The sequence below is a fragment of the Oryzias latipes genome, chromosome 17 (genome assembly GCF_002234675.1).
Source record: "Oryzias latipes chromosome 17, ASM223467v1".
In the NCBI taxonomy this organism is placed as follows: Eukaryota; Metazoa; Chordata; class Actinopteri; order Beloniformes; family Adrianichthyidae; genus Oryzias; species Oryzias latipes.
Window position 1 is genome coordinate 25958283 of NC_019875.2, and position 26591 is coordinate 25984873.

At 39.0% G+C, this 26591-nt stretch overlaps 1 protein-coding gene across 1 annotated transcript in view; it reads right to left on the reverse strand.

The window, feature by feature from the left end:
• Nucleotides 1-26591, reverse strand: part of cdh2 (cadherin 2) — a 59432-nt gene that overhangs the window by 19717 nt on the left and 13124 nt on the right. The window contains 2 exon segments of the mRNA NM_001305400.1: nucleotides 142-309; nucleotides 3950-4158. Of these exon segments, the coding sequence (NP_001292329.1) occupies nucleotides 142-309; nucleotides 3950-4158 (377 nt within the window).

Below are 26591 nucleotides of genomic sequence, written 5' to 3' on the forward strand. Positions count from 1 at the left end.
ACTTTGAACATAACATTTTTTTGTGTAAATCTTTGAGTTGGAGTTCAACAAGGAAAGCACAGGGTTGTCATATAAAGCAGTGTGTCCTTCCTTTGAAGCTGGTATCTGTGTGGATGTATGCGACTGAGTCAAATACATTACCCGAACAAGCTCTTGGGGGAATGGGCCTCGTGAATTCTCCGGGACATTGATTGGGGGTATGACCCAGTCTCTCTTCATGCGTTTCAGTTCGCTATCTGTGTTTCGTGATGGAAACACTATTTCCTTTAAATCCTGGGATATGACTGGAGGGACAGCAACTTCCCGGACCTGACAAAAGGAAATTATTTAGTGATCACATCTATGCAGTGGAGAATGAGAACAGACATTTTTACAGACCCAGGAGGCACATCTGTGAGGACAGAGAAACTGATCTTTGTGGTGTGTCTGCTTGCCAAAGCTGGAAATATCTCAGCCTTTTTGGATTGTAGAGGAACGTGCTTTTGGCAATCTACTTATTGAGTCTTCAGAAGCACCAAAAATGTATGGGCTTTACTCTGAACAAGTACCGGTACCATAACATTTGGATACAAATTTATCTAGATGAACAGTAATAATTTTAGAACCCACCAGTGTGGATTGAAGTTGCAATTTTACTTCAAATAATGTCACTATACAAGCTGAACCGGTGACCCCTGAAGAAAGGCTTATAGTCCAGAGAAACTATTGTGATAAAAGAGCAGGCGGAATTTTTTTCAAATGCTATTCAATACCCATTTCCACATGTCGGCGCCAACAAAGCCTTTCTTTGCTGGCTCCTTTTTAATTCAAAATACACACGGTACACATGTGATGGTATGCTCCAAAACCCCTTTGAATTGGCTGCTGCAGCAGCCGCACACCTCCAGTGCTCGTTTGCTTTAACTGGCAGACCTCTTCTTATGTCCTGATAAAAAACACCCACACAGACCCGCTTCCATAATGGATCTGCCATCCTCCCTCAGCTGTAATGAATGAGATCTGAAACAAAGGAGGATAGTACCTGAAAGCCAGACACTAAACACGCAGATGGCTCAAATTGCCTATGCTGCTCCAGAGACTGAAGTACTGCCAGAGAAAGTTAAAATAACCTTGAACAAAACAAGGCAGGCAGGAAAAAAAGTGTATAAAATCCATCAATGTTTGTACTTTTTTGTTCATAGATGTTCCACATCCTTTGTAGGGCCAGGTTTCTTAAAGAGTTGATTAAGGATTTCTTCAGTTGTCAAGTCTTACAAACCATTGTCTGAATACCTTTATGCACAATGTTCATTATTAAAGTCTTCGCCTTATAAGATGAACCTCGTCCAATGCTCGCCGTTCTTCAAACATCTGGGGAGCTGAAGCAGAGCTTCCGCTAATCACATTTGAAAAGCCATTATCCTTTTTTCTCACACTGAAAATGTGGAGATGAAAGCAGACAGATAGTGGAGGACCATGCCTCAGAAATATTTGTTGCCCTCTCAAAACATCTGCGAGTCAATTATTTGGGATTGGAGCAATGATTGGCATTTTGGGTTTGCTCAACCGACACGATTCTCTGGAGGCTTGGATCTGCCCCGGCCCTTTGAGCTCTCCAACATCTTCAGACGTCTTCTGGCTTTCCGCTTTGACTTTTGCTTCGAGGAGTTTCTCAAATTTTAATGAAGACGGTGATCCTGGGAAACTAGCTATGAACCATGTGTGTTGATTCATGACAATAATTGCACTTGCAGGGAGGAGAGACTGCTCATAAACATGCAGGACACAGAAGACGAGCCCTGATTTTATCATGAACAAATCAGAGAAAATTGGGCAGCTCTTCACAGATAAAGATGGGTTGGTTAGGCCTTAGTCACAAATGCACTTACGGGTGGATGTGGTCTGTCTGCAGGCGGGAAATCTGGAAACTGATTTAACTTTCAATTTGCATTCAATGGCTCAACGTTTTGCATGTAGAGCCTGAAAACGGACTTAAAAACTTGTGAGATGCGAATGCAAGAGTTTTTTAACGGGGGAAGCCCAAAATGCACAAATATGAACGTTTACACAGGCGTTTAATTGGAAGAGATCGCTTGAAACTCCTTTGCCGAGGGCAGTGGGAACGTAGCATAATGATAAGTGAAGGGAAGAATCATACAGGCGTCCTAAGGGGATTTACGTGTCCTGTGCACACTATGTGTATTCGGGAATCTGTGCAACTTAAATTTTCCTACCAAATACTTCACGATGAAAATACCACAAGCATAACATTCCTATATTCCATTTTCATCCTGTCCCTTAAGGTGACCGTAAGAGGCTTAACCCTCGTGCTATCTTAGATGACCCCACCCTTACATTGACGTGTTCTCCCTACCATGACAAAGGTGGATAAAGGTGGAAAGATTTCATGTAATCCATGGACACCAGTGAGGTTCACAAATCATTGTAGAAAAAAAGGTTTAGCGCACTGTCTAGTGGGTCTAGATGACCCATCTCCCAACGTTAAAGTGCCTAGGATAGCACAAGGGTTACAGGGAACTAAAAGACACACCTGAACTCTTTAGATACAAATGCTGCTTTCCACAACCCTCCATTGGCCTGGACAACCCTAAAACCTGCAGGACCTGTAAAGGTCAACCCCCATACATGTGCATGGGACTAAGGCATTAGTTTTAAAAAGCTATACAACTTTGGCACAATTCTTAGATGTGACTTGACCCAAATCCGAATATTTCACCTACAGCTTCTCCCTACCCTACATTTAGCCCTTCAAATGGAGAGTTATAAAAACAATATCAGTTTTATAACTTTAAAAAGTCATGCTAAAACAAAAAATCATTACATACATTTACATGTAACCTTCTGTGCTTCAGAGCACACGTTTCTTCTCAGAGGCAAAGCGCAACATAGATTACCCTCGCGGCAGAGGGCTCTGTATCCCTCCGCCACTAGGGTTTCCCCTTCAAAAAACTTTTATGGACACCCCTATCCCTCAGCATGCCCCTTGAAATTTGAAGGAGGTAAAGTTTACCTTTGCAACAGTGAGCTATGGGCTTAATAAAATCAAAAACCTGCAGATTTTCATGTTGCTAAATAATTGTATGATACTAATCTTGTTGTAAAGTCTTTCAAAAATCATCGAAAAAAATTTTTCCTAGTTAAGGAAAAAAAAAACACCTTAATTTGTATCTAGATAAAACATGGTGCTCATTTGTCTTGAGATTATCTCTTGTAAGACATACTAAGAAACATCCTCTTTTTTCATTTGTATAAGAACATTAAAGAGATTAAAGGAGAAAAGCGCAAGAACCTCTATGGCATTTGGGGGAGTTCACAGACACTAAGGGGCTAATGATTTAGGCTATTCCAGCAATAATTACTCTCAAAAAGATTTAGTCTAACCCCCACATGAAAGGGCTAGAAAACCAAGTAACCCACAGTTGAAAATTGCATGACTGGATCTTTCGGTTGTGTGAGTTTAATCTGCAGGTATCAGAGCGTGTTTGAATAATCCACATTCTTCAGCAGCCTTTATTCTGTTAATTTTTACAGATGCAAAGCACAAAGACATGGCATGTTGATCTGATATTCAGCAAACCACAATAGTGAAGCATGAGACTCTTTCAGATGACTGAACAAAACATTCAGTTAGAAATGTTCAGGCTGCATTCTGCGTCCGACGCAGATGGCTTCCATCTAAAGAGTTCTGACCTCATTTAAATGATGAGGCTGCAACCTCGGAAAGTTCAACTTTATCAGGGGCTTTTTTTTTTTTAATCTGCTCTTGCTATCCATTGACCAGGCTTCAATGTTTATGCTCCAAAACTGACACATTAAATTTTAATTAGCAAGCAACTACCCAGTTTCATGGAACGCCTGCTACAATTCAGCAAAGTCATTTGTGAACGTGGGGAGTGACAGCCGGCAAACAATTCAAAATGTTATTGCAGATGAAATCGATTCTTTTTACCTGTATGGGGGGAGCCAGTCTGACTTGGGTGACCCATTGCTGCTGAGTGTTGGGGTCAGTTGCTTTGATCAGCAAAGGTGATGCAGGGAGCGTGGAGGGCTGAAGAGCCTTGGCAGCGTAAACGACTCCGTCAGCCTCTATCCGAAAGTCAGATGGATTACTGCACTCGAACTGCACCAGACCACCACGACCGCAGCTGACAAACCTCACTGCAAGAGAAAAATGACACACAGACTTAAGATCAAAATTAGCCCAACAATGGGGAGTGAGCAAAAAAAAAAAAAAAAGCGGGAGCTGGGTATCAATATAGACAAAGAAGAAGGCAGACAGGCAGCTAGACAGAGAGTCCACGATGGTTTTCATTTTCTTCTTCTCACTCATAAATTATTCACTTCCAGCTGCACCCCAAAGGTATTCCTCAAAACAGGTGCAGCAAAGGAGAAAGATGGGCAGGAGAGCTAACTGTGAAAGGAAGTGGGCTCCTTAAGGGCTATTAAAGAGGGGGAGGGAAAAAAAAGCCCTTATAGGCTGATGGATGTATTAGACCAAATTTTTGTGCTTTGAAGTTTTAGGCTTTGATAAAATACGAAGGGTGTTTATTAAATGTTATTCTGCCGAAGAAGTTATGTTTTCTTCCGGGCTAAACTTTGTTCCCGATGGCATACAGGGATTCCTTCTGTGGATAACCACAGTCTCCAGCCTCTTGAAAGATGGGTTTGAGTGTGATGTTTATTTCATAAGCAACTAAGCCAAGGAAGCCTCAATAGCACGCATTCAGGCGCTGCAGACAGGTAGCTCATGGGGGGCTCAAGTCCCACAGGTGCATCAGTGGCAGTGGTACAACATCGGTTCATGTTACAACTGAGTGACAGTATAGTACAGTCCGTGTACAACCTCTATGTGCACATGGAACACACTCACACACACACACACATACACCCATAGCTTCCCTGCGCCTTTTTGTGTGCAAATGATTCCCTTGAAGGCACTTTTGTGTTTATAGCATATGAGTATCAAAATGTTCGTATACATCACTTGCATGGAAGGTCTGCTGAATTATTAAAGTCGATGCAGAATAACTAAATAAAAAGCCCTGAAGGTGGGCGCCTAATCTTCTTTTGTGCTGCTACCTTTAGGGATTGGCTGATGTCTCCAGAACATCATGTGCAAAGTGAGAGCACCATGCTCCTCTGGGCTTCTTTGATAAAAGGATTCCAAACACAAGTCTGATTTCTAAACAAAATCCAAAGGTCCATCTAGTATAAGCCCTCACAAGAATGAAAAGAGTAGAATGTCCTTGATGTAGAATCAAGAACAAATAATATTTATTTTACATATGTCATACTTGTTTAAAGGGTGAGTCTAATCAAAAAAAATACTCAGAAATACAGAAATTCTGATAGATTAGATAAAATACTCAAAAATGAAGTTTCAATCTTAATTTTCTTTATACATGTCCTCCATCATGAGAAAAATGCTGCAAGTAAATCTTAATAACACCAGAGAGTTTCATTGGAGTGGGTCTTGAATTATAAAAAGTGCTTAAAATACACACTGCAAACACGGAATCTTAGAAAAGCCAAAAGACCTGTGTTTCAAGAAAAGATGTATTTTCCGTCTTGTAAGGAAAAATATTTCAAGAAAGTTTGTCAATAATCCTAGTTTAAGAAGACATCTTTTTTGATAAATATTTTTCTTATTCCATTTTTTTGCTTTATTAGCCTCGTAAGATCCAAGCTCTTGTTCGATATGAAGTTTTGTTTTTTCGTTGTTTGATGGCAGAATTAAGTACTATGTTAATGAAATCCAAAATGTGACGTTGATCCATGTGGATGCTGAGTCTTGAGAGTTTACAGAAACTTTCATATTTTAAAAACTTTTGACTAATTTCTAGGGGAGCTGTTTTTGCAGTGTACTTTCGTATCAGCAAAAAATTTAAACTAAACAATTTATTTTTTAATTACACTCAACCTGCAGGTTAGGGGTTTTCTTTTACTTTTACATGATCCATATTTTTAATCCGTCAAAGCTGACATCAGCTGGACAGCAGCCTCTTTCTCTCTTTCTATCTGAAGGTCTTGCTTAAAAGCCAGGTGCCTGTAAACTCAAAGCCTTCAGGCAATCACCAGCCATCTCGAGTCAGCAGCAGAAACTGGAACGAAGTCGGAATACAGAGTAAGGGACTGTCAAAATAACTCACAATGCAGCAGAAGACAGTCCTGAGATCTAAAAGCTTGACAGTGTTGAGTGCGAGTACAGTCTCTGCCACACAGCTCTGAGTTTTAATTAACAAAATGGTTGGAGGCATTTCTGCAAGCCCAACGTGAGCTGACACGGTTATACGGTTTAATAAGTTCACGTAATGTTCAATTAGTATGTTTTAAGGCTTTTTAAATGATTTCAAACATTGTGTCTACCTAATTTAGTTATGGGCTCTGAAAACAGCTTTAATCTGACATGAGCTTGGTCTGTGCTGGGTAATGATTAAACTAAATTGTCTGGTGGTTTTGCAAGTGCTGTTTCCTTTCAGCTAAACTGGTCATTTAGTCAATAAGTGGCTAAAAGTAATGGAACATTAACACGTCAGAAGCTCATTAATAAACAACTCATGTCCATACATGAGTCCAGCAATAGATCAACCTCCAAAAAACTGCATAAAGCGGTTGGAATTCATTCATTATTATTTTCGTAAAAGTTTTATGCCATTTATATCCATTGTCTATTCTGCTGACAGTTCTGACCATCATATTTGTGAATGCGCTGCAGTGCACTTGACAGCTGGAATGCCTTGCGAGTTATTTCAGCCCGAGCCTCCTCTGGTAGTGCACAGTCCTCTTTAACATTGTCTGGGGTTTGGCACTCAGGGCTCCACCGAGGGGCTCCAACAGTCAGGCCTCACAGCAATCACTGAACAAACTCCCAGCAGGCACAACCATTTCCAATGATAATGAATAGGAATGTCCTGCATTTGCCCAATCTTTTGTTTTTTTGTTTTTTGCACGCAGGCTCTGGGGGGTAATAAAACCCACAGAAATCCCGAGTCAAATTCAGCTGGAGCTCATCTGGCTCCCCAAAGTACAGGCCAAAAAGATCTCGTTTGCCACACCCCGTGTTGTCATGGGCACTACGATAAAGGCTTGAATAGGACAGAAATGCCGATGCAGCACAGGAGGTCTGAGGGGGCTGAGGTTAAAAAGGGGGAGCAAAGAGGAAAAAAAGGGACGTCAGCAGAAAGCCCCCGTCCAACTAATGCCCTGCATCGGGGCCCAAAATTACCTCCGACTCAATGATCCTATTCACAGTTTTGATGCACCTCCTCCCCCTATCGTGGACAACACAAAAACCCCTCTGACCTCTCCCCAGTGCAAGAGTGCCTCACTATTGTCTGCTCATCACGTGGTAACTAACTCCGACAGACGCAACATGAGGGAGAAGGGGAGAAGCTGCGACACTCGTTTAATCTGGAACACAAAACACTCACTTGACAAAAATCCTCCACAATTTTATCATTGCCATATGAAACTCAAAACATCCCTCTAATGACCTGTTAATGTGACAAGCCCTAAAGTTCTGATGTGAGATCATTTCAGCACACCATCGCTGAGAAGTGAGCTTTCCAACAGCTGGGAAATACTAGAGATAGGTGTTTAATCAGTGGCAGCACATAAATGCATACGCTCACAATTTCCCACCTCGACCCTGGCAAATTGTTGAACCACCTGACGAAATGCATTATTCACAGTTGACTGTTGAGTACAGTGACCTTGCATTTGGCAATGAGACAATGCAATACGGAGCAAAGGCTGCAACTCAGCGTGACATCCATTCTAGCGACGTTGTTTACTAGATCCTGCGAAGCCCCGGTGGAACTAGCACGGCGCTACTTCGTTTGAACTGGTGGATATGAAATCCTGCTCCCTTCGAAAAAATGGACAAAACACATAGAATAAAGGTCAGCATTATTCAACAGTGCACAGAGCTCGCATTCAACCGCAAGAGTATCTCTTTCAGCATGTTCTGTAATTGCTCAATTATTGCGTAAACTGCTAAAAGCATTCTGCTCTAATGGTACACACAGCAGAACGCTGCTTGCACGTATAATTGCTTTAGTGTGGTCTTCTGTAGCTTAATTACATAAACCATTATGAAAACATTTTTTGCAACTTTAAGGCCGATAAATAAACAGATCATTAGGCAAACTAGTTCATCCAAATCTTAGAAATAACCATCACTTTTATTTGAATGCCTAACATGTACAACAATTTATTTTTGATTATTTGAAACAAAAAACATTCCAGTTGGACTTCCACCAAGTTTTGTAAACACATATGAGGCTCACTAATGAAACGGCAGACAAAATAAATATTTTTTTATGTCATTAATGAGGTAAACGGATATCGATGCTTTCTAAAAATAGAATTTTTCTTGGAGAACATTAACATTTTATAGCTCAAATCCAACTCTGAGAAAGATGATACTTCTGTCAGACTAAGCCCTTGAAGGTATTTTACTAATGCACAACACTTCAAACGCTTACTATGCATGCACTTATGGCTGTGCCTAAAATGTGGGGTGGATTTGCATAAAAAACATCATGCGTTTGTACTTCATTTAGTGTTTATATGATTTTTTTTTTTTGAAAAGGAATGCATCAGCTATGACCAAAGTTCCCATCTTAAGACTGCTGCCTCAACTAAAACTGATGAAAAACCTTTAAGAAAATGTATTCATCGTTTCTCCCTTAAACACAAAACCTTACTTTACTTAACAGTAGACTAAGACAAGCGCCATCAAATCTCACCATCTCAATCCATTCACAGCTGCTTTCATGCCAACTTAAAGTCGCAAATTATTGCTTAGGAAAGGAAATCCTTTCAAAATCTTTTTTTGTTTAAAGCTTTTTATGCTTATGATAAATTATTATTTTTTCAAGTGTCAATGGGTCTTAATTAAAAGTCATTCTCTGTGGTTAACAAAAAAATAAAAAGCAGTGATTTTGTGTTTGCAGGCACCCAAACTGTTGAGTTTTGTGTGGATTAACGCGCCTGGGGAGCTGATAACCGATAAGGCTAAGCTACAGCCTACTGCAGCTTTCAGCACATGGATGAAGCGTTTGAACTGACAATCATTTGAGGAAACATCAGATCCACAGGCCATGGAAGGGCATCAAACTGGCCACAATGCTGAGATGTCAAACACTTGTGATGATGCCTTGCAGGGCGGCTGTAGGATGTTTACGGATGAGATTTACAATCAAATATGGAAAGACTAAAAATGCTAAGAGGGTGCTAGATTTATGACCAGAAAACCTGCAAAAAATGACGGAATGAAGAAAAACATGCTTGACACTAAGAGAAACTGACAGAAATGGGTGGAATATTAGCAGTTTTTCCAATTCCAGCTCCCTTGGAGCTGAAACAGCTAAACTGAGAAGTTTGTTTGAACAGAAGTGTCCCCCCCCACTATAATAGGAATCATGTTTTTAGAGCTTTGAACCTTTTTATTTTTTTGGAAGAATTATTTTCCCAATAAGCACACATTAGCTTGTATTTTTAAAGCCCAGGAAACCTCCATCTAGTTTTTCCTTTTCTTTTTGTTTTTTTTCTGCATTTCAAGACCCTCTTCGTGGTGCTACAGCCAAACTTCATTTGTATCCATTTACTGTTTGCGTTTTTTATGTTTTATTGGCTTTTATCCTGAAAGATGGATTTTCTTTTTAGATTGCATTTTATTGTTATTATTATTTATTACAAAATATATAAACTTAAGTTTTATCATTTTTCTTATCAAGTCAATAGCTGGTGGGAAAAAAACAAGCAAACGAAAGGAATTGTTAGACATAGTTTAAGATACAGATATTGGTCTGGAACTTTATACAATTACATTTAATTGCACATAGATTTGCTATGTAATTGTCCACTACTTTAAGGTTTGCTGGAATGTGGACATACATGTAAATGATTTTCAAGCATCTACAGCTGTGCCTTATGCACAAACTCCCACGGTAACCAATCACTATTAAAAGTGACAAATATCACCTACTTTCATTTGTATATTACCATGCAAACAAGACTAGCACTCAGAAGAGCCAAACTATTATTGTAACTATCATAAACCTGACATCCACTCTAAAGTGGGGGTAAAAGGAAAATTGTGACCTTCCCTGAATAAAGAAGAAACTTTACAAGTGTTTATTTCTATTTTTAAAGTCTGTGCTTTAAATTTAAAATAAAATGACATGTTGACTAAATGAAGCTGCTAACCGCTGCAGCCTCTAATCAGAACTCCTGTGTGTGTTTTTGAACTAAGCTGATGTTTTTTAAAAAGGTAGATCATGAGAACCAGGCCCCAGAACTGCCTCAGTACAATCTGTAATGTGCCATTATTAGGGGTCTTTTGATCTCCAAAGCTCTGACTCAAAGCTATTTAGTGCTTTCCCTTGATCACTCATGTCGACATAATATTCTATAAACCAAACCAACAGAGGAAAATGTAGTGACCAAAAATCAGATAAGTGCTGAGGCTCAGTCTTGTGAAGCATTATTTATTTCTTTTATTTTTAATTCTATAAGCAGTATTTTTGCGAAAACCTGACCCGGAATTTAGCAGGAGCAAAGACTCAAGATGTGAATTTGACTTTCTGATGTAAAGCCCATGACACGCTAAAAAATAAGCATTTAAGCATTTTTTGTTTGTTTTTTGCTTTTATTTACAGCAGTTCAACCACATCTCTTCTAAAAATACATCAATAAATCTGTTTTTTGAGGTTTTTTTTTTTTTTTTTTTAGCTAGTATGTTGAATTCAAATGTTGGGAAGAGTAGAAATGCTGCTATTTGCATTTTCCTCCAAATCAGAATTTCAATGTGAATATTAAAATAACTTGATGGAATAAGAACCATTTATAAAATCCACAATATATTTTAAATAAACAGGAAACTTTGACATTATTAGAGGCTGGAGTGTGGATTTTAGTTATTTCAGCAAATCTGTAAGACTTTTGGTCAAATGATCACATTGTTGTGCAGCACATGTGATTTTAAACAGGGAGGATGAGGTGAGAAACTTTGCAGATGTTTCAAAATGTCTTAGTGTTACTAAAACGAATGGAAAAAATAGATTAATTTCAAATGTAGAGCAAAAAAATTTGAAAAAATGAAGGAAAAAAAAAGCTGGTATATAAACAGGCGAGGACTTAGATAACCGATTGCTTGCTGAGCTGTACACAGAATAAAAATGTCTAAAAGAAATTTTCAAACTCATTATCATTTAACTCTCATAATAAACCCAAACTTACTGAAATGGCATAAGACTGCGCTTGTGAATATGTTTCGTCCCCCCCCCGTCCCTCTGCAGCAATGGACTAGTCCTTTAACAGCAAGTTAGCAGAACTCTTCGAAGAGGTCTTTTTTTATTTTTATTTTTTAATAGTGGTAAGATTAATTGCAGTTTGCCCAGCCGCTGTGTAGGAGGTGCAGAAAAAAAGACAAAACAGGAAAAAGAACAACAGAATCAAATGAATTAAAAAGACGCAAAAGAGGGTCAAGAATGAGAAAAGGGACAGAAATGGTGAGGAAAGGCAGAAATTTGTAATTTTAAGAATATTTCTTTTCCTCTTATAGATGCTACTCCATTATTAAAGTATTTTTGCTTCTTTTGTTTTCTTAAGTTAAACCTGATTCATCAAAGATATGACAGAAGACCTTCATTTGTTCTTTTCTAGAAAGGAAATGAGTAACAAAGTAGTTCATTGAATAAATTCAACAAAAAATAATGAACGATACATTTCTTCAACATATAATCGTGATGTCCTTTTAAGATTTTTTTTAAACAGCACACTCTGTTCTGCATCCTGATTGACTAAAGACCTTGTCAATCAACCTCCTCCATGCTTTGTCTATCAAATCTACAAAAATCTTCTATACTGAGCAGATCTCTGTTTTCATTCTATAATTCTGGACTTAATTTACCACAAAGGTTTGAACTTTGATAGTTTAAAAAAGAGAAAATTGTGAAACTGTCCGAAAAAGTGTAAAAGCTGGGGAGTGAGGGGTTTTACAGCCTTTAAAACATCTGTAATCCGATTTTACCTATAGCTGATTGTTTTTTTAGAAAGTAACTGACTGACATTTTATCTTAGGTAAGGACTTAAAAAAATCTTTAATGCTACCACTGCAGAGGGCCCCATGTTATTGTTCGGCCTGGAACAGCTAAGCCTGCCACTGGATATGAAACATGCAGCTTTGCTGCTAAAATTCCAAGCGTACCAGTTCCATGAAAGTTGACAGAGGGAAAGGACCTTTACCTGGGGACAACAAACCACACAATTAATTAAAACTTTGATTTGCACTGGTCAAAGGTTGTTCAAATGAATGTTCGAGAAGACAAAGCTATTTCCCAGGAGATTGACCACAGAGGAAGCCATTTGTACGTTATCAGTTTTGATAAGATTAGCGCAGTTGTTTATTAGAATGTGATTAAATTCTGACAAATTGCCTAACCTCTTGTGTCAGTACTTGACATGGGCCTCATTAAATGCTGAAAGGAAGCCGATCCAGCCACCATAAATAATAACCATGAGGCGTGACGGTTGCGGGTGGCTCATCCTCAATGCAGCAAACTTCATGCACATGTCACTGTATGCAGACACCTTTGAGCTTTCATTACTTCATGCTTAATAAGCCCCTGAATTACCAGCCACAGCACACACCATTGTGTGACATTCAGTCCAACACAATGATAATCTGAATAAATAACATTCCGATTTAATTGAACCTCTTTGCACCACTGATTCTAAGGCATCCACACAGGTGAATGAGAAACAGGTAAAAGAAATATATGCGTCGGCCACCCAGTGACCCTTAAAACTTTGACTTGACCATGTCTTACATGTCTGCATGTTTGGTTGCAAAGGTAGGTTCTCATCAAAGTGAATGGGCAATAACACAAACTGTCCAATTCATGTTGTTCACAGCTGTTATAATCTCCATGCAGTAGTTACACAAATAACTATTCTTATTATATTTGATACATGCATTTCTGTGACCACCATATCTCATTAGATTGACCCAAACTTTGCTTAAAAAATCTGAGTAGATAACTTGAAAAATGTTTTCTCCCCTGTAGTTCAGAATCATTCCACTAGGGGCAGTAGAAGAGCTTCTCCTGCTAATTTCAAAATGGCTGCTTCCGTTAAATCACAAAAACTCTTGGCAGGAAAAGTTTTCAAACTTTGATTGTGAGAAAAACAATTGTTATTTATTTTTTAAATGACTACTTGCTGTCCTGAAAGAATTGAACATTTATTGATAATTATTCTTTAGAAAACGGTTACACCATTAATACTCAATATTTTTGCATCTTAAACTAAAATTGTTTTGAGCTAAAAACGCACCAAATAACCCAACTTATCATAATTATTACTATCTTTATCTCATAAACAATTATATAGCACGTTTTTGTGGATTTTATCAAAGGGTTAAAAACCTTTTAATGGGCTGTTTATACCGTGTGTAAAATCTTTTTTTTTTAGCTATTAAGTGCATTATATTGCTAATTCCTCACAACATCAAAGCAGTATTTTAATCCATTTACACATTTCTGAGTATTCCTCTAAAAACCTGATTTCTGAGCACCCGCCTTTCCCCATTCCACGAACATGAGCGGGTTCTCACGGGCTGACGTAGACAGGTGAGAACAGCCCCTTCCAGGCAAAGACTGTGCTGCCAGGACACAAATACCCACTTAGTCCATGGAGCTACGGGTGTTTTGCATAAATGCTTTCCTTTTATGCACATCCATCTTTGCAAAGCTTTGAGACGCAGACACGTTGCTCAGGCTGCCTCTAGGTTGAGGTCAAGAATTGGGCGGCACCCACACGGAGTGAAAGCCAGTGCCTCAGATATCGAGTCGTCTTACTTTCGGATTGGAAAACAACTCAGGAAAATAATTAGTATTAAGTAAAACAATTGGTTCTTTTGTGTGCCAGAGATAAAATGTTATCATATACATGGATATAGTTTACTATTAAAGGCCTTTAAGTAAAAAAAAAGGGAATATTTAGGCAATTCTTTGATAAAGGGGATTTAACTATACTAACCTTTTGCACTTTTTCTTATAATGTTATACTATTGGAACTGTTTAAAAAAACAAATACAGAAAAGAATAGACTACAAATCTGAAAAAGTCACCACATAAATCCAGACCCAGTGATTGACCCTCCACAAACTGAGGTTTTTTTGGTTCCACCTTTGAGTTCTTCCTAGACGCATTTCGTCTGCGTTTGACTAAGAGCTGCCAGTCGATATTTATGCATAACGGCCCCTCACAAACATTACATAAAATCCATTCACTCCAACAGTATGAAGCAAACCTTTGCACTGGATGGGCCAAGACTGAATATGATTAATATGTGTTTATGCAAATTAAACTGTGACCATATTCTTCAGAAATGATGACTCAATCCAAACAGACAAGCAGGTGATTGCTAATGAAAAGGTATGATGTGCCCCCTCTGCCTGCTTAGAGAATAAATGCTGTGCTTATTTTGCACGGCTCTGTTGTCAATCAAGCTAAAATGCAAATTACTAGCTCAGGTAAAGACTGACACAGTCCACTGCATCTAATTACAAACCTAACCACACACACAAACGTGGTTTTTTGGTTCACTATTCCTCCCTTTAATTTTTATATGCACATAAATAAGTGCACATACTTACAGTTTTCGATTATTCTTCAACACGTTCAAGAAAGACCTGCAAAGACATTTTAATCCAAATCTAAAAACCCAGACGTTTAATACAAGCAGGAGTGCTTGTAAAATGACAGACATGAAGGGTAGGCACACGCTGATGGTATAAAATGTGTATTAAAATAAAAAGGGATGTTTTCTGACGCCTTGTCGTCATATGCAAGACAGTTCACACTATTGTTTTTGGGAGACAAACGAATTTCGGTGTGCCTTTTATTTTGGAGAAGTCATGCATAAGCAGAAACAAGACGGGGATTTCTGCTAAGCTAGGAAACAAAGACAGCAGACAAAAGCAGATGAGGCTGAGAGACGACTATGTTGTAGAATTCATGCACGTCTGTTATTATTTATAGTTTATGAAATGAAAATAACCATCTGACTTATTCTTTACATTTAAGTGTTATTTTATACAATTTCCTCCATCCTTTATTAGATTTTCCATAATTCCTGGGTCAAAAGACGAGCAGGATGTCTGTCTATATAGTTAGAACATTTTATGACAGGCTGCCACAAAATACATATACAGCAATATTTCTTTAATCGTCCTCTGGAGGGACAGCCTCTTTTGTTCAAACCAATTTAGAATTTTTAAGTTGAAGCATCTTTGTTCTTATGTGGAATCGATTTTTTATCCCCGAACACTCGTCTGTCTTATAGAACTGCTTCTGAAATGTTTATGATGAAAGCTTGAACAGTCTACTTCAGGCTTAGTTACTCGGTGTAATGATAACATACTTTTCGGGATATTTTCATGCCAAAGGAACCCAAAAGAAGAAAAGAAAATGTAAAAATTCAAAGTGCTTCTTTTTTATGCTTTAAAAGTCAATGAACTATTTTGGTGAGCAGACTATTCAGAATACTTGATTTTTCTCCATGTGAATAATCCCAAGGCCCTTTAAATTTTTAATAGGAGCTTAAAAACATATGGATCACTAAGGATAGAAATAGATCAATCTTCAAAACAATAACAGCTGAAAAAAATTACATTAAATAGATTAAAGCCATTTGCCTAAGAATGTGTATTTGCAGGGGCACATCAATCAATGCATCACATTCTGCTAAAATTATGATAATTTTTTGTTAAAAAGACAACAGCTCAGGAAAAGCGAACAAAGATACTTTGGATTTTTAACTTAAAACCTGTGATGTTCGCAGGAGATTTGCAGACACTTCAGACTTTGGTTTAGGAAGAAACAGGGAAATAATGTAAACATTTTGATCAATGGACTGTGTCACATGAACCAGCCCCTCCCAATCCACGAAAATGAGCGGGTCCTCACTTTGTGACATCACAAAATGGGGAACCGCCCCTTCCAGGAAGAGTCTGCACTGCCAGCACCAGCCCCTAGGCTAACACGCACACACTCACTTTCTCCACTGAGCTAGCGGTTATCGGCTTTAAACTTTTTATTTTTATATGCCCATCCATCTTTGCACAGGTTTTGATGCTGTTTGTTTCTGTGGGGGAATTGCAGACACGATGCTGAGGCCGACTCTAGGTTGACGTCATGAAATGGGCGGCGCCCACAAGGAGCAAAAGGCGGTGGTTCAGTTATCAAGTCATCTATCTGGCAAAAAAAAATGCTCAGAAAAAGAAATATGTTTTACAAGAAAATCATTCTTTAATGTGCCAACGGTAATATTTATTATCATAAATATGGATATAGTTTACTCTACAAGGCTTAAGAATACCATGATGTATGTCGTCTAAGAACTGGAAGATAACATTAATTACTCAAATTGATCAAAACTTCATCTATTTTTATTTGTGTGGTTTTAAGACTATTCTATATTTATACAGTGAGACCAGAACTTGACTCAAGTAGAAGAATGAACACGATTTCCAAGTCCCTGTATGGAAACAGCTGCTCTCTGCAACTGAGCCATCAGGTGAGAACAATTAATTTTGGCATCGCTCCAGCTCCATAAGCGTCTCCTCTCCGTCATGGCTGTTTTTGAACACTCCCATGTGTGACGTCCAACTTGACGAGTGGACCGCTCCAGAGGACGGCTTTTTTTTGGCTCTCATGCTCCAAACTGATGGAAAGTGACGCCGCCCTCCTCTTCGACATATCTAGCAACTGGGCTAAAAAAAATTCATAGCACTTGAACACGCTGCGAGGATGACATTTAACAGCCAACTAGGACACATCAGGTTTACGTGTGCAGAAAAGCATCGCATTGTGGTTCAGAGAGCAGCGGTCCACAAAGTCCTAAATAAGAAAAGAAAAACCTGGTAATTACTTGTTTCAGGAATAAATTAAGTTATGAATCAATTAAATAAAAAATAAATTAAATTGCTCAGTTGAGCCTACATTAATTGAAATATATTACAATTAAAATTGAGGACTGCAGTGATTAAAACATGAGGTTCTTAGACTGTCAGCTTGACATATAACAGCTCTCCTGTTCCTGTAAAAAGCTGGACTGAGTGGGTTCACAGAGGGATCCGTGCAGCTGGGCTTTATTTCAGACACAATAAGGAGCGCTGGAAGGAGGAATAAATGATCATGGGGAAACAGGAAGGGGGAACTCCAAACACATCTGTCCTCGGTTTGTCTGTAGCTATAACACCAAACCACAAGCAGGCCACGTACAAATCTGTCTCCGCTTGGAAAGGCGGCCTGGAGAAAATGTTTCCAGACCGTGGCGTTTTAACATGAAGGCTCACGGGAATACTCTGTCGCCTCTCGGTGATAGCAACGTTAGTCAGGGTCGTGCTAACATTGACAGCAGCAGCAGAAACAAGCAGGTGGCACAAACACGGGAATCATAGACAGCTTACCGTGCTGCCACGTTGACTCTCTGTGTTTTATAGATATGCAGGATTTTATGCGACACTTGAATGTATGCGCTGTGCTGCACCAATATTATTCTTTTATTCTTAAAGTATCATCCTGCTCCATCAGAAAGCAAAGTGATTTTTGTCGGAATAAATCGGTTCTTCTAAAGTTCACGTCAAATGAGGCGGTGGGATAAACAAGAGAGAAGAGAGGTGCTATGTGTGAGCTTTTGTCCCATCATTCTGCTCCAGCGGAACCTTTCAGGGAGACAAAAAAATGCAGGTTTACAGAGCTTTATGCAAACAGAGGCAAGATCCACCAAGAAGACTACTCAGGCTTACTCAAAAGCTCCTCTATCCCCCTCAGAACAGCTTATGTACAGCGAGTGATTAAACAACAAACCACATTGCAGAACCCTAATCCACCAACCAGTTGTTTATGCCTTTCTTCCCCTTACATATAGATAACAGCTTTACTATTTGAACACTTGAATAAAGATACTAATCATAAACAGCTTCTTATACCGTTTTTTTTCCCCCTTTGTTACAGCTTCTCTACAAACACAAAAAGTTTATATGACTTTAGATATAAGTTAGAAAAACTGATGACACCAGGCGGATACAGCACTTCTTGGTTGAAAATAATTGTGAGCATTGAATTGTTCCTAGAGGAGTGCTACTTTCTTTAAAACTCGTCCGCCTGCAGGTATAACAAGAGCAATTCTCCAGACTGAAATTGATCGCATTTTTTTTAAAGCGCATGAACAAACCAACAGGAATGGAGGGGGCTGCATCTCCTGGACTGCAGAAAGATTTTATTACTTTGACTGCTCCTCATCCATCCATGGCTGTTCTCCTAACTTATTCACATTCCTCTGATTCACTGGAGTGGGCCTAAGAATTAACCCCCGCCCTCCAACCTTTTTCTTTTTTTTTTCCCTCCACCAGCTTAATCTCATTACTTTTATTGGCTGACAAAATTCTGTTCCAAGACTAAGCGTATTTATTGTTCTGAAAGAAAAACAGCCAACACAAGTATGGACCCCCGCATGCACCTCAGCATGCAGCAAAGTTATTAATAATAAGATGTAATAACTTTTTGTTTTTATTTTATTTTTTTGTTCATTTCTTCTGTGGTCAGTGCATGGTGCTGCAGCTTATGAGCCAATATGATCTTTATAGCTACTCTATTTTCTCTCAGACACCAAGGGACACATCTGGCAATATAAATGGACAATCAAGATGCATGACCTCGTTTCTCACATTGTATGAATTCAGCAACGCGGCTGTTGCACTACGCGGTTGTTGATGACACCAGTAAAACAAACTTGAATCCCTGAGTGTGTTAGACCTCCTAATGATCAGCACTGAGGCCAGTTGTGCTATAACTCACTGTCTGTGCCCAAATCTCTGCCAGTATGAACTGTAATTACCGTGCCTATGTTATGAGTGTCCAAAACATGCAGACACAGCATCCATAAAATAAAGCTGACACTTTTATGGGTCTAAACGGATCTTCAAGCTCAGCATTTCATCCGAAGGGCGACAACATTGAATGAAACCTGATGAACAACAGCGTTTATTTTATTATTTACTTATTTGCTTTTGGGAAAAGCAAGACTAATTGCTCCGGTCTTTGGTTAACCTGTTTGTTATTTGTCATGTCTGGCAGACGTATGGCTTTGGTAAGACAGAAGAATGCATGAGATCACAAACTGCTGGCCAGCTGTGTTTGCTGATGCAGGGGAAACCCTTCAAGCTGCTTTAACATATGCTTTAAATAAAAAATACTCCAGTTGATTTCAGTATTTAGCAACAAGCTAAAGTTTTCTGTTAGTCAAAAGTGGGAAAGAATGACTCATGTCAAATGAAATCAGCTAAAGCTTGTGGGAATGCTGACAGTATACCAATGTGACCATTAAATCAAAATGTGACAATCCAGCTTTTTAGAAGTTTAGACTTACAGCCAACAGTGATGAGTGTTACAGTGACCTGGCAGTCTTTCAAATCCCAGATTGGACTAAATTGTTTGTAGCTCAAGTTCAGGAAAGTGTTTGGCTCAAAGGTCTGTAGTATATTTCAACAGGCAACATGTATTCAGCTCATATTTAAGATCAAAAATGAAAAAAAGAGAATAAAAAAGATGACAACCTCGCTGAGGTTTTAATCCTTAAGTGTGAGGAACGTTGGTACTCTAAAAACCATTACATTCCTGTGCTGAGCAAAAGTTAATACAAGAGAAGATAACACAAAAGAAATTGGTGAAGGCCATTAAATCAAACCGCCCTGCTTCCATTACTGAAGTGTCAAACACAGTGATGTTAAATTCATTAACATCACACACAAAAGATAGGAAGTAACAAGCAAGCACTCTTCAAAGGAAACCTGAATTCCTGTTAGAACAAGAACAGATAAAAAGCCACTGAATGCAGGCTGCATTTTTCACATTTTTATTACATTTCCGTTTTATCAAGGTAACCATACCCACCAGAGACCACAAGTGCCCAAAAGCAGTTCCGGCTCTGCTAAAGAAGCTCAATGATTATGTTTTAGCTAAGTCAATCTGAAGCAGTAGCTGGTTGATTTGGAAAAAAAGTGGACTTTCTAGCAACCAAAGGTTTATTTTTATTTTTATGGCAACATAGGTGTGGAACGGAGAAAGGAAAGTCGCAGGTTAACCAGTTGGAATGTGAAAGTAGAAAGTAGAAAGTGTCCTAAAGCACAGAGAGATGGTCACAGACTCCATATAATGATAATCCATCCCTGTTGTGTGAAACATCAGTGATACAAAGACGGGTGCCATCCAGCCAAGGTGCAGAACATGGCAAGTTAACGAACCCTTTCTCTATTGGTGACCTCAATGAACAAAGAGAAATAACATCCTATGATTTTACCATAAATGTTTTATATTATTGCATGTTTTTTGAAGTCACCACGTATTTTCAATTACCGATCTTCTGTCTTTTGGGATTTTTTTGTGACATTTCCTCTTTGCATCATTGTAACAGCAGGACCTCCCACTGTCCTGCATCTTTGCTTTTGCTTCTTTGTTCCTTTTTTCAGAAACGTCAGTCTAACTTTCAGCTAATAAGGTAAAAGTATGGTTGCATTTGTTCACAGTTCATTTATTGAACCTGTTTGACAAAACACACCAGTCTTTCTGTGGTAGACACAGGACTGCAGGTAGACATGCTTAGATGCAGAACAAGAAAAGGCGTTGGTTATAAACCTCAGCATGTTGCTTCATCCAGCGTTACACAACCCCCACCCTTTCTACTAAAGGACAATGGGATGGATCTGGTTACCTTTAAAAGTAGTTTTATAACCTGCTTTATAAACTATGCAATGTATCAACAGGTCCATCGTCTAATATTTCTGCATAAGACAAATAACGATATACTTGCAAGAATATTTGATTATTAGAAGGAATTAATGAATCCCAAAACTAAAAACCAAAATGTGATACTTGTGTCTTGTGTTTGTCAAAAAGTAGTTGTAGCGTTCTTCTCTTGTGTGGACTCATTTACATGATGTGGGTGTAGGGGTCAAAGATCATCCACATCACAAATCCCTTTGAGAACAAGCTCACAATGGGCATAAGCTGAATGTTTTTAGCCCAGCGGCAAAGAAGGGAGAAGCTCCTCCTGTGGTGCAGAGCCCCTCCATCCCTATCCCAGCACCCCTACAACATCCTGTTATTTACAGAGTTCACCGTTTGAAAAAGAATATCCCAGTCTGTGCTGTAACCTGAAGCGTTTTCTGCATATCAGGTTTTCCAGACTAAGGAGAGATGTAGGGAGCAGGACTGGAAAAACAAAGGAAAAAAAGATTGAAAAAAACCATTGTGATACAAGGACAAAGGAAAGGGAGGAAAGTGGAGCTCTGCTTGTAGCCTCTTTATTGTGTTCTGGTCCGTGACAGAAACTGAGGGGCTCCTCTCAGTCGACACCTAAAACATCCATCAATCAGAAACAGAGCTCAGTGTTGTTCGTCAAGGCTCGGAGACGTGGGACACTTCCCTTTTGTGCTGGTAAATATTCATTAACCAACCCAATCTAAAGACAATTTGACTTTTCAGCTAAAAGATGAAATTGGAAAACAGTCAGTGCTACATTTGAAATATGAATATCTGAGCATCCCAAAGGTAATTATTCAAATTCCTTTTTTTTTTAAGATGCATCTGTTGTTTCTCAGCTTGTGAGCTGTCCTGGTGTGCAAGACGTCCAACAAGTATGCACACACGGAAAGATATATTTAAGTTGAAACAAAAAGGTTAGCAGATATACTGTTGTATCCTGCCAAGAGTTATATGCAGGAAAAGGATAATATGACAGCTGCTGCGACCTGGGACACTGAGAAGACTTGGAAGCACAAACATTTGCCTTTCTGCATCACTGGAATCCACACTGGGAGGTCATTGGCATTACTCAACCCTGCAGACTTGTGTCAGCGGCAGCTGTTAGGGGTGTACTGCCCAAACACAAACAAGAAGGAAACCAATAAATAATTGATAGCAGTCATGTTAAAAAAAAAACAAAAAAAAAAAAACATAATGTACTTGCTTTAACCAGTCGGATTCCTTTCACCCGGATCATGATCCAACTGTAAAAGTTGAACTGTTTGGTGTTGTCATTCCATATGTCACAGTTAATCAGGTTTAGGTCTTCTGCAGAAGTTGACCAGCGGGGGCTGAGCTTTTAAGATCAATGTAGCATATGGAATACACTAAACTCAGAAGGAGCGACGCCCAAGGCCTAAAACACAGACAGACAGCTGGTGCCGTGAGGCATGACAGCAGACAATTCAAATGGAATTCAATTCCTTTTTATGGCACTGGAACTGTGGGTAAATTCTGGGGCTCCTCTGGTAAGAACATTAAGGAATTGTTTTTACGAGTCTCCGAGCAGAGAACGGGTCAGCCTAATGAGAGGCGATGTCCAGCATGTGCCCCTTCTTTGTTAAGTAGCTGTAGTCTCAGAGCGGACGTTAGACCCTCACCCACATTAGGGACATATGGCTCCTCCATCCACAAGCACGGCCCTTAATGAACAATTACCAAATCCAGAGACTTAAGATGTGCTTCAATTTATGATCCCAATGTATTCAGACCTAGAATCCCAACTATCAAAACAACATTTGGTTATACAGGAACAGTCCATCAGTCCTAATAAGCCTTGTACTTTCAAGAGAATGGCCATTAACCTGCCTCCTTCTGTGAAAGCCTAGCCATCAGCTCCTACTGTTGTAAATTACAACAAGTGAATGGCATCTAAGTATTAGAATTAAAAGCATAGAACAACGTGAAATTAAGAAGCCTCTTAAAAGGTCAATTCTATCTACACTACACGCACAGCATTAGAAACCTCAATTATAAAGCATTTATGGGCTAATCATCCAACGTGTCTCAGTAGCTCAAGTCCCGCTTTCGGTTTGCAAAAAAGTTGCATCACTAGTTGAACAAAGAGTCCGGCGGACATCCTTGTGTGTGACTTATTTATACTGCAAACAAAAACATATTCAAGTACAATTTAACAGGTACATGGTGCAGCATTCCATGCCCTACCAGATGTTGAAGGGTCACCTGACCTCAATGTCAGCTACAAAAAAAAGGCCAGCAAACTTCTTAGTTTGAGTGTAAAATCAAAGTAACTAATAGGCATTAAGATTTAAACCTGTTTAAAAAAATATTTAAATTTTCACACTATCTTGTGAATAATTTGGATTTCATGAATTCACCTGTTAACGGTTTGTATCAAAACTAGATAGAATAAACCACGTGTGTAGTAGCATAACAGTGTTTTGTTTCAATAACATTATACATTTAAAAAAAAGCACCAAGGCGGGAGCGGGAATTGTTGAATATGCTGAAAAAGCATTTATTCTTTATTCAATTATATACAATTATAATTATACAATATGTTGGAATATGTGTCATGTTTTTTGTTGGTCCTCTACTCTTTTTTTCCCCAACAATTAACACCTGCCAACAAGCTCTCAGCCTCCTGTTCAGAGCCGCAGGTGTGAGGAGACCAATGTGTGACCTGATGAAAGACACACTGCCAGCGCCATGCCCAACAGTCATTTCCTCTCTCTGATATGCCATTCTTTATTTAGCTTAGCCCAAGGAGGTACGCTTAGCCATTGCACAGAGCATCACACAGCGCCAGCGTCACTAAAAATAAACGAGACCACCAGCACAGTCCATTGGTCACACATTAAAGCACAGCAAACTAGCCTTTCTCAGCTTGATATGATAATTATTAGAAGTGAACACAGATAGAAAATGGGAGCTGTACATCTCTGGACCTGCCGTCAGACATAAATCCCAAAGTAAACTGCACCATTTTTCAAACTCTTCTTCCCGATCCCCCAATAAGCAGGACTCCAGCAGAGATGGTGAATGCTAACAATATGAGCTGGTGTCTCCTGAGATCCTGAACTGAGGACACAGACTAGAATTATAATTGAGCAACTTTGACTGAAAACATATAGAGGAAAAAAGGGTGTGGGTGTGTGTGGGAGGAGGAGGGGGGTTAAAATGAGCAACAGAAGAGGCAATGAATTTAGGATTGGATGATTCTGATATGACAGAGGATAGTGATTTGCTGGCAGCAGCAAGTCCTTTACCAACAAAGGGCCTTTCATATTTCCTGTGAACAGACACAGACTCCCATTAATCCCAAAGGAAAGGCTCATCTCGGGCTTCTACTCCTCACATAAATTACTCCCCTGCCCTTCCTACCATCACTAAAAAGTGTTTATAACACAATAAGTAAAGGGGAACAAAGAAAAGAAAACATCAGCCACACATCTAGTAAAAAAAACCGGCTATATCAGCACTAATGCAAAACGCATGCACAAATGTTTTCTTTTATCGCCAAGTCGATTAGTGGCAAAACCACTGCCGACGTCACTCTTCTGACTGAGTAATGTCTCATTTTAGCCAGTCCCCCTCATACAGGAGTGAAAAAAAGCTCTTTCCAGCTGTTGCATCTTTTAAACAGACAAGGCCTGCTCTTATGAACAAGGAATGCCCACTTATCCTGCATAAGACCAGAGTTCAGCAGTGGCGCAGAGCCCCTTAGTAGTCTACAAGGAGATGTAACAAGGAGCTGAAGAAGCATCCTTTGACCTATGAGGAACGTTGACTTCATGAGGAGCAGACAGGGGAGGCAATAGTAAAGGGAAGGAGTAAAACAAAAAAGACAAATATGCGCCTCTTGTCTGGACTGCCCGTTTGAAACAGACAATCAAAGGTGGTGCAGCGCTGCAGACAAACCAGTAAATGAGGGTCAGGTTAGAAGGATAGACTACAAGGATATAATGACTGTTATACCAAGTTCAGTGAAAAACTGTTGCAGGTTTTGGGGAACAACTTCCACGGTGAAACATGATGAATTATTTGAGTTACGGCACGTCCAAAAGTGTTCAGGTTTGAATATCTTTTATTTAATGTAAAGAAAAGAAAAAGTTTGGTGCTCCTGTGAAAACATACTCTTAAAAGTTGTAAGAAAATGTGGATGCATTATCCTCATAACGCAGTGACTGATGGCCTTAGGAAACAGATGACTTGGGACATTAATTTACACAAGTGCACTTCAGTTCTGGTCCGTAAATTCAACACCATAAATAATTCATTTGAAGAATAACAAATGTTGCTTGCTTGCTTGTCCCATGTGCATAGACTTATATCTAAACAACAGAAATGGATTTCGCTGCACTCCCACTTGTGTCATCAAGTATCTGCCACTGAGAAAGAAGGCACATCAATGTGCATCATCAGCATGTAACCTAGTCTACATCAATAATCCTGCCAGTTCGGTTATTTCAACGTTCATGTTGATACGTAACTAAACAGACGGAAGTTAGGATCCAGGGCTAATTATGCTGTCAGTCTAAAATGAATCACGATAATAAACAGTGTGACAGCTCACAAATAAATATTCTACTTTAATTAACTGCGCCATCCCTGAAAAAAAAGTGTAAGCGAACAATGTGTGCCAGTGTTGACCACGACAGTCACTCTACACACGCACAAAAAAAAGCCTGATAAACCCAGAACAAAGGCGCGATTGTCTCTTTTGACCTTAGCTCTGACTGACGACACATTCTTGGTGGGACAGCAGGAAAAACACTGAAATGGGTTTACCACAGTTTCTTTATGCCATTTATCTAATAAGATTGACTACAAAGATAAGCCGTGTGTGCACTCCGGATGGCTCGGCCACTTTAAACCCTGACGTAATGTTGTCATGCAACCCCAATGGTTGATATTTTAACAAATCGTTCAAAACACTCTTTCTCTAAAAGTTTTTTCTAACATGATAAATCCTTGTTTTCTTTTTGTGTGTTTTCTTTACATTGTTTCAAGTTCAATAAATTATTGAAAATTCTAAGAAAGAAAGAAAAATTTTGTTTACAATGTAACAATAAAAAGCCAATTTCAAAATCTCTAATCTGTCAGGATTACTAGGCTCAGGTGTCCAAACGGTTTAAGACAAAGTTTCTGATTGTCAACTCCAACAACCATCTTTGCTTTTGAAGGTACATACTTACCTTACAGACCTCAGTAAGGTATGCTGCCTGTACAAAGTCAATAATTTAGTTTTACACAACAAAACAACCCCAGTATAAGAAGCTATAGGTGGTATAGAATTTTTTTGTAAATAGAGTTTAGGGGTGCAGAACAAAGCCCCTATAATAAAACACGCTGTAGGAAACTATCGCCGCCTTTGTTCCTTCCACTTATGTACACAGCAGCAGAGCAGCATCAGACTGAACTTTGCATACAAATCAACATTCTCCGAGTCGTTTTACCTTCAAGTGCAACCAAATGAAAGCACAAAGGATGCTGTTGTAATGAGTCATGTATTTGATAACGCGCTTTCATAGTTTGATTGCCTTTTTTTAGATTTTCTGAGCTGCAAGACAAAAAAATAGAATGAAATTCGAAATTATCTTTATCAGGAATTTTGTAGAATTGTAGACCATCACAAAAATAGAAATAGCAGAGAATCATGTCTATACTATAACTGAATATAGGTCAAACTTCATACTTTATTTTAAAGATTGAATGCAAAAAGGCAACAGAGCTAAAATAGAAAAAATTATA